Source organism: Canis lupus, chromosome 12, assembly GCF_011100685.1.
Source record: "Canis lupus familiaris isolate Mischka breed German Shepherd chromosome 12, alternate assembly UU_Cfam_GSD_1.0, whole genome shotgun sequence".
In the NCBI taxonomy this organism is placed as follows: Eukaryota; Metazoa; Chordata; class Mammalia; order Carnivora; family Canidae; genus Canis; species Canis lupus.
The window spans coordinates 40,850,772-40,860,464 of NC_049233.1; the positions used below are offsets into that span (position 1 = coordinate 40,850,772).

At 37.2% G+C, this 9,693-nt stretch overlaps 1 protein-coding gene across 2 annotated transcripts in view; it reads left to right on the forward strand.

The window, feature by feature from the left end:
• The window catches only part of SH3BGRL2 (SH3 domain binding glutamate rich protein like 2), a 61,038-nt gene extending 51,547 nt beyond the window's left edge, over window positions 1-9,491 (forward strand). Inside the window, exons 3-5 of one of the 2 annotated variants that reach the window (XR_005367949.1) lie at window positions 1,124-1,204; window positions 4,679-4,958; window positions 6,172-9,491. Coding sequence is in view for 1 of the 2 variants with exons in the window: in XM_038554596.1 (XP_038410524.1) it covers window positions 1,124-1,204; window positions 4,679-4,690 (93 nt within the window). In the remaining variant the exon portion in view is untranslated. Of the gene's footprint in view, window positions 1-1,123; window positions 1,205-4,678 lie in introns of both variants that reach the window. The other variant, XM_038554596.1, reaches the window with a different exon arrangement.
• The last annotated feature ends 202 nt before the right edge of the window (window positions 9,492-9,693 follow it).

Genomic DNA, 9,693 nt, shown 5'->3' on the forward strand with positions numbered 1-9,693 from the left:
AGTCATGGACTCTCATTTAGATTCCTAGACAAGTTTCAAAAGTCCTTGTGATGCTATTGGCTCAGCTCAGCAGTGGATTCATTAGGACTTAGTGACTCCAGTATACAGGGTGCTCCATACCTGGTTTCCTCTTGGGCAACAAGCTTCAGACTACAAAAAGCATTGATTTCAATGTTAATGAGAATTGGCCCCGAATCTCAGCTCTTTCACTGATTACCTGTCAAACTTGGGCAAAATATTTCGTTGCTCTGAGCCAGTCTCCAACCAGGTGGTCTATGGTGGGGATTAAATGAAGTACTGATTGTAAGGCACCTGGCACAGAGCAAATGGCTAAAAATGATTCTGATCACTGTCTGCTTACATTTATCCTTCGGATAAAGTTATCAGAGGGACTTCTACCAAATTTTAAGACAACTTTACATCAACTTAGAAACCATATAGTTATATATATGTGCAACTTTTGGAAAGAAACAATTGATGAACGTATTGACTAGAATTCCTTGATGGTTTCCCTTGTGAAAGTAGGAAGAGAAAAATGATTCCGTGTCTGAGGCAAAGATAAATGTTACAGAGAATATAGTTTCCTCTAGGTTTTATTTGATCTTTTTATTCTCTCTGAAGACACAGTCTGAAAGAATGTGGAAAACTTCAAAAGCAGAATGGAAGCACTTGCACTGACACATGGAGACCTTTATGGCTTTCTGTTTACCCAGTGATTTTTTTTTTAAAGCCCTAGATAACAAAATATCAAGAATGGAATTGGGAGTCAGCCTTTCATATTGAAGCACTAGAATAAAATAAAATCTTAGATCTGAGTGATTTCACACAAATAAATGTTAGTGTTTCGCACAGGAGGGAAAGGGAATGTGTTCTGATTTCTCCTGTGTTGTCAGTGTTTTACATTTTAATCCTATCACAGGCCTTGCATTAAAAACATGTTACACCCATCGTCATACTCAGAGAAATTTTTATGCTCAAGCACAGCAAATCCAGTAGATTTATGTAGCTCTTTCCTGGCCTGGATGGAGCAATGATATTTTTTTTACCTTTCTATAAAGAATTTTTCAAAAGTACCAAATACTAATTTTTTGCTTTTTTTCTTTTCTCTTCATCTTTTTTCTAGGATTATGACAGTTTTTTTGAAGCAAAGGAAAGCAACACAGTCTATTCATTCTTAGGCCTGAAATCACGGTTGGCATCAAAGGTAGGTAAATCTTTTCTAGTTTTAAAATTTATTTTTCTTGAATTGTCTCTAGGGATTGAGATTGAAGGCGTTAGAGGAATCATGTGTAGTCTCCTAAATTTTTAAATTTCACTTTCTCAAATGCATAGTCAGGGGTCTGGCCAGTATAAAAACACACAAAGAAGCACAGTTTATTTTTTTCTCAAATTTTCAATTGTTGTATATTAGAATTTATTTTTATAATTTATTTTATTTATAGTCCATATCCCCTTCTTCCAAGAATTTAAGGTAGTAAGTGCTTTCTATTTTAAAGTGCAAGTTTACATTACTTTACATTTTTTGAAATAACAGAATAAAAGCCATATTTTTAAGGTTTTCTGCACATTTAACTTCTTTACTTGGGAGATAACCTATAATAATAAATGGTCAACCTTGAAAAAAAATACTACAATTCCGAAACTAATCAAAAATGTTTTTTGAAGCTACTTTATTATGTCATATGTTGTTGATGGAACATAAAAGGCTCAAGCTTTTCTAATATTTAGACCAGAAGTCTAATCTGTATTTTTTATATATATATATATTAAATATATATATAATGACAGCTTTGTGAAGTGTGTAGATTCACTTTTAAAATAAAAAATAGCATTTTTATTAAATAATATTTTGATTATTCCCCCCGTTAAAACATAACTATTTTATTCTGATTATGAAAGGAGCCTAGTTTCATTTACAAAAGTATAGAGTTGAAAATAAAAATCACCTATTATTCCACCATCCAGAGATAAGCATATTAACTTTTTTGGACGCATTTCCTTGTGATCTTTATATACGAAGCAATTGAGGTTTTGACTATATTTCAAATTGAGACTGAATTCTAAAGTGCCTATTTTTAACACTGAATTAAAATGAAAGTATATTACTGGGAACTTTGATGTCTATAAGTAATAGGTCTTTTGAAGCCACCCAGGATTTGTACCATTTCTGGAACACCTATGGGAGGAAAGCAAAGACTATCAATAATATAAATTATACACCAGCACCCGCAGTTCATAGCTGATGTGAAATCTTGCTTTGTTTTTACATTGCTAAGTCCACAGATGGTTGTGGGTGGTTTCTGTGCATATGTTTTAAACAGTGGCAAAACCCACACATATAATATTTAAAAGTTCTTAAAACTATTTTTATAAAGATGGAAAATTGGAATACTTGTTAGGAAAATTGTAGTATTTTTATAACATATTTCATCCAAAGATATTAAACAATCCAGATTTATCTTCAAAGAAGTGGAGAAAACTTGGGTGGGAGTAATCTAAAGGATGCATAAATCTAGTGGACATCATTATCTATGCAAAAACCTTTAAAAAAATACGGTGTGCTTGCCATCTTTGTTCTCATTTTTCCCTGAAGATGCAGATTCCTTAGAGACTCTGAGGGCTGACTTTTTTATTCTTTAAAAATATTTATTCTCGTGATGCCCGAGTGGCTCAGCAGTTGAGTGTCTGCCTTCAGCTCAGGCCGTGATCACAGTCCTGGGATTAAGTTCTGCATCAGGCTCCCTGCAAAGGAGCCTGCTTCTCCTTCCGTCTCTCTGCCTCTCTCTGTGTATCTCTCATGAATCAATGAATGAATGAATGAATGAATGAATGAATGAATAAATAAATAAATAAATAAAATCTTAAAAAAAATTCTCATAAGTTTCTCAGGAAGCCTATGCTATCTATAAGATAGCATTTTCACATGACTTGTGATCATAGTATTAAAGTTGGTCTTCTGATACTGTTGACATTGGCTTGATTTTAATAGACCATTCCAAAGGACTTAAAGGCTCTGGGCAACCCCACCCATTCAGCCCACCATATTCAGGCTCCTGAATCAGTCATATGAGCAGGAGCACATGGAACCAAAATAGAAGGCCATGGTGCAGTGTTTGTGCGACCCTCTCCTGTGAATCATTCAGTGCCTTAAGGGTTAATAGCAGCTCACACTTCGTCTGCATAGAGAGAGGTTAAAATATGTTTAAGAGCAATTTAGCCTTTTGTCCCTTCCTATTTATTTATTTATTTATTTATTTATTTATTTATTTATTTATTACCTTGTGAGGAATATACACTCAGTTCACATCCACACTCAAAGGCCTAGGCAGGGGATCCCTGGGTGGCTTAGCAGTTTAGCACCTGCCTTCAGCTCAGGGTGTGATCCTGGGGTCCCAGGATTGAGTCCCACATCAGGCTCCCTGCATGGAGCCTGCTTCTCCCTCTGCCTGTGTCTGCCTCTCTCTCTGTGTCTCTCATGAATAAATAAATAAAATCTTAAAAAAAAAAAAAAAAGGCCTAGGCAGAGCAATGTACTAAAAGGTGGAAGCTCCCTTTTCTCTTTTCCTTTGCCACCCTCTTTGCAGTATACATACATATAAACAATAGGGTTAGAAAGCCTACCAAGGAACATATAAAAACACCATTAGCATCTGTAATTGCTCTTACACAGTAGGGAGAGAGCAGACAGATGGTAGGAAAAGAATGTTTACAAACCCAACAGGCCCAGATATAAGGTAGACTCTGGGCAGTTCTCAAAAATGGACAGGACAGAGGAAGGTAAGAGGTCACAAAATGGTGGCCTATAGGCCACATTGGCTCTGGATGCATCTGTCCTGTGCAGAACTTTGAAAAGATTTTAAATGAGTTGCTAATATTTAAAATAGAGACTTCTGACTTTTCTGAAGAAATTGGAAGGTATGGAAACCCTAGGGGAGCCCACTTCCTCCTTTGACTAGTTGGAGCCAGTAGAAGCCAACCCACCGTGGTACGTACCTAAGAGAAAAGGAGCCCTTTTTCACCAATAATTTTTAGGTAGAAAACCATCAAGTTTGTTGTTTAATTAGATTCAAAGCAGGACCTGGAGTAGAAGTTTCTGCTTTTGGATCCCTGCCATTCAGGGGTGATATTCAAAATATGTAACAACTGGTAAATCCTGGACACTGATCAGCAAGAGTTAGCTTGAGCATGTCTCGGAAGCTCCCCCTATGGCAGGTGTCTTCTGTGGTTGAAACATGGAGCTGTCCTGGTGGGGAGGGCCAGAGGTGGCACTTAGGGAATCAGCCTGCAGCTTATTTACCAAGAGTTTTGGCCCTATGAGTGCTGTTCTTCATCTCTGGTTGCCCTGCACAGGCCCCAAGTGAAGTACCCAAACACAACCCACTCACCTATGTACAAGTGGAACAGTGCCTCTGAGAGGACTCTCAACAGTCATTGGAAACATGTGCCTTCTTTTTCACTTTTATATTTCACTTTTGTAGTTGAGTAGGTATGATTGAAATCTGTGCTGATCCTAAAACCTAAGATTTGCTCTCATCAATCACCTGGGGGTGATTTATTGTGATTTCCAACATCTCCGTTCCTGACATTTAAAATATTATTGCCAGGGTAAATTTTCTTGTCAATCCAATGCAACAACTGACTTTTCCCTTTTTTTTTTTTTTTTTTTTTTAATAAATAGGCAGAACCTTAGAGAAGACAAGTGGAAGATTACGGAGATGCATTTTGGAGCGCCCCCTGGTACTCAGCACACACCTGCTTACCCAATGCATCACTGTGACTAAAGCCACATGCATCAACAGTAACTTTGCTTGCCATGGAAAAGGTGTTTTTGGAAGACGTGGGTATAATGGGATTGCATGATTGCTTTAAACCAAATCAGGACTGTGGTGTGTTTTTTCTTATTTTCAGAATTGCCTGCAGTTGCCTCATTCACCTGGAGGTACTCTGACCTGTTACAGGTGTGCTTCCTTAATAACTGAAAGATAAGTGGGTGGCACCATTGGAGAGAAAATGTTGGATCTGCCCTAGGTTGTAGTTGATGCCAGTATTGCTCAGACCTGCCTCTCTTTAAGTTGCCTGGATTGTATCCTTGAAATTAGTTTGCCAGGCTATCAGAAATTTTTGATCAGAAAGAAAAAAAGCAATGCTGGTTGACAAAGGGCTAAAGATTTTTGCTGCAAAAGTCACATACATCACTATTCCAGTGCTTTGTAATAGCACCTATAGAAAAAGATGTTCTAACCACCTTTGGCAGAGGACACTCTTCTTTCCATAAATCCCCCAAAGTCATACAGATGTTTAAAAAAAAAAAAAAAAACACTGTTGCAACAAGGACCAAGCTACAAGGTTAAAAATAGTTGGTATTTTAAAAAATATAGGCTTCTTTATCTCTTGCAAAGGAAAAATTTCATTTAAATGTAGAAGACAGCTTAAAAGGTATATTTTAGGAGGTGTACTAATTAGATAGCAAATTTATAGTGAAATGATCCGACTCCTCTCTAAAGGGATTTTCAGCTCTAGCAACGTATTTATGCACAAGTAACATATTTTTAAATGCAGCTTCCCTAACTAACAGCTGCTTGTTCTATTTTGTGAATGAATTATATTTTTTTGAGAAAGGAAGATCTTTAGTTAGATATATTTTTGAACCCACACTAAAAGATACTAATATTGGGGTACAATTTCATTTTTTTTCCTCTGTTGCTTTTCACTGGACATCTAACTGCTCATATTTCTGGCCAATGTACAGTCCCAGGTTTTTCAGAGTAATGTAGATACGTGTTCTCATTCCATATATGGATACCAGTGAGCTTTCAGAGCAGTCTTGTGAGAAAGGCGGTGTCAGAGAATAGCTCTGAATTGTACTTGGCATGTAGAATCTCCACTCTCTTTGGAGTGGATACTGAACATGTCTACTTCATTAGGGCAGAGGCTACTTTTCTCCATCCTTATCCCTGCTTACAGTCTTGAGAGTTTTTAGTTGCCAAACATAAACAGTCTTGAACAGGATAAATTCTTAGAGGGTTGCCGAGAATATTCTATTCTCAGCACCCTGATGTGGGACCTATCCTTCAGATTCTAAGCAGGATGTAAGAAATTGAAAGAGCATAAGAATTAAAGCCCTGTCACCTGTGTTCTCTCACCCTCAACTAAATGTGGACCACTCTAAAGGACTTGTAAAATGCTAAAGTTGAAATCCCAGCCTGAGATTTGCAGCCCAGGACTACAACCAGAAGAAGAGCATGCCACAGATTTCTACTTGACTGGAACAAAGACATGATCCACAATTTTCTCTCCAAAGAAAGCTGTTGTGAAATCATGGGTATTACTGCTCAGTTGGCATTAAATGAAATCCAGGTCAAATTCCATTTGATAAATCCCAGGGACTATCCAGGAAACTTTTTTTTTTTTTGAACTGTATATTGTGTTTGAGTAAATGAGTCTTCTGATAAGACTCAGAATTTCGTTTTCAGATACAACAATTTTAAAAACTTTAATTCTACAGTGACCTAACTTATATTTAGTCTGCTCTTGTCCATGAGCTCCAAGAACCAACTTGGTAAGACTGGGGCCTTGCAATTTAAATCCTGGGGTTGTGGGATTGATACGATACTTGCTAGACAAAGATAGCTACTCAGATTTGTTCATCTTAAAACTTTTGAATTCCTGTGGTTATAGTAGGACCAGAATGGTTCTCCTAAACATACTAGATGGATGGTATTGCTAAATTGCTACCAGTTACACATCGTCTATTGCTCACCTTACTTTTTTTTTTCTTTTTTAAATCAGCATGGAAATAGGAGAGACCAGCCCTGGCTAGTACTGTACTTGTTATGAGTGAGGTAGAAGCACATTATGTGGCATTTACTACAATACCCAGGTTCTGCGGAGTACTGACATATTGCCCTCTGGGACCACATTGTGTTCAGAGAATATTGTCTCTTTACGTGTAATGTTTTACCAAAACAAACATGTAATGATTTCTTGTTCCCTTCTTTAACTAGATGCCTTTAGATTTGAATATGCAGGGTCTTAAAAACCTAGGAAAGCAATAGGTGAGAGTTGCAGATGTAGATGTAATATCAAAGGCATTTCAAGACAATTTTTATTTCCTGTAGTAGGCTTATTGGGACAAAGGATATGTGCTGCTAAAAATAAAATTATGCCATTTTAAAATTAGATAAAATATAGAGTGCCATCCTGTTAGGTATATGCAGACCAAAAGAAAATTTAGTTGGGGAAATACTTATTTTTCCAAATTCTGGTTTTCTATTAAAATCAAAGAGGAGAAAAGGAAGATTTTTTTTCTCTCTCTCAGATTCTTATATATATATTTTAGATTTATTTCTGTTTTATAGATTCCTTTAAATACCTGGCTGTTTTTGTATTACATATATTTTAAAATGAGCTAAACTTGTTTTTGGTCTCTCTTATTGAAAGGTACCAAAGCTGCTTTCTGTTTTCTTTTTTTTAAACTTGATTTTGCTCTATAAGGTTTTGCTTTTTCTAGAAATGCTTTTCATTTAACAGTGTTTCTGAAGTGTCCGTGCCCACTTTGATCTGCATAATCATTGTTTATAGATATCAGTGTGTATGCGTTTGTCTCTACAGGCACTGGTGAAATCTCAGATTTTATATTCAGCATTAAACAGAAATACATTCCAGAAAACACATGCTTTGAAAATGGAGTATTTGTTCCTTACCATTTCTTATACCTTTTCTAAGTTTAGTTCTGCGTTTGGTTGAAACCTTCCTGTTTAGTTGGGATGCCATACTTCTACTCCCATGAATCTCATACCTGAATGCCGCAGATTAGTTCTAAGACTGCGACAGATCATTGGACTGTTCGAGGAAACATACGTGTATGCGGTTCTGTGTATATGTGTGTTGGGAGGTGATCACAGACCCCTCAGACAGTGACCATGATCAAGGATGCCATTAAATCTCTTATTCCCTTGGTTGGTTCCAACAGATGAACAATTGTGGTTTCCTGAGTACACTGAAGCCATGGAATGCTGGATTTGTTCCCTTAATTGGGTGTAGAAAACCAAGTACAGTGTAGCTGCCACCGTTAAACGGCATGGCCCCCTTAGATGCAGCCCTCTCTGAAAGCAGGAGAAAACATTTCTGAAGGCAGTCTGAGGCTGATCTCATCACTGAACTATTTCAGACCTTAAACACCAAGACAGAGGGAGGGTGAAGGAGGAAAACAGGCTGTAAGTTTGGAGGAAATGTGCTAAATTGTGAAACCAAATAAGCCAGGTAATCACTGCCCACTTATAACCCCGATTTTCAGTTTTCTTAGTTCTTCTAGAAATGCAGGTCAGGTTGGTTTGGTCATCCTTTCAATCAGCATGTGTTGAGCCCCTAGCACGCAGTGGGTTCTTTCTGAGCAGGACAGTAGTCTCCACCTGGAAGGAGGACAAAACAGAATCAGGAGCAGCGGTTACTGCTGAGTGGTGAATGATGGAGCCGAGGTCAGTTTGTGGCACTCACTGAAACATTATGTATAACCTTCTTTGTTTGTTACAACCCTGCCAATTTTAAAAATTATTTCATGCAGTGGAATATATATGCATACACACATACACATATACACACACACTAAAATATAAAGAGTAATAAACCCCCCCCGTGCCTGTCACCAGCTCATTGCCTTTCCTCCGAGGCGCTGTGTGCTATCCTCTGGCCCTGTCTCACCCGTTTGAGAGCAGGAGCCCCTCTCCTGAACTCTCTTGATCATAGCCTTTCTGTCCTTTATCATATGGATCTTTAAACAATAATAAATGGCATTAAACTGTATCTTCTGTCATTTACTTGATGTTCTTTGCAGTTGGGCATTATCATTTTTAAGCAACCTGTTTTATTTTCACTGCTAAGTACTACACTTCATTATATGACTATCTCACAGTTTTTCCCTTCTCCTGTTATTAGATATTGAACTGCATCTTTCTTTGAAATAGAAAAAGGCAGTGTTGCTATGAACATTCTTTTATATTAAGACTTCTGGTGCACATACCCAAGACTGGATGTATGCCTTGAATAGAATTGCTATGTCATACAATAAAGCACATTATCAACTCTAATAGATAAGGCCAAATTGTTTTCCAAAGTCATGGTACCAACCTACACTTTCACTGGTATCCTAGAATTTTTGCCAAGCTGAAAAATGTAAAATGATCTCTCTTTGTGGTTACATGTTGTACATATTTGATTACTAATAAGTTGAACATGTTTTATTATGATAATTCCTAAGTAGGAATTTGGAAATTCTTCTTCATGTCTCTTACCTTTTTTCCTATTGTGTTTTGTTTTTAATTATTAGTTTTTATAAGTTCTTTATACTTACCTTTTATTGGTTAATGCTTATTTAACTATTAAAGTAAAGAGAAACTATATTTAGAATAGAAAAATCTTCTGAAGCAATTTCCAGAAGTATGAAAGGCATGTGAAATTTTCTTCTATTTGGAGAAAATAAAGTTAAATGCATATATTGTGTGTTCTTGTGTGCTAATTTTCAACTTGTCAGCATATTAGCCAAGAGAAGATGTACTTTGGAAACCCCTCTCTGGGGCAGCCCAGGTGACTCAGCCGTTTAGCCCCGCCTTCAGCCAAGGGTGTGATCCTGGAGACAGGCATCAAGTCCCACATCGAGCTCTCTGCATGGAGCCTGCTTCTCCCTCTGCCTGTGTC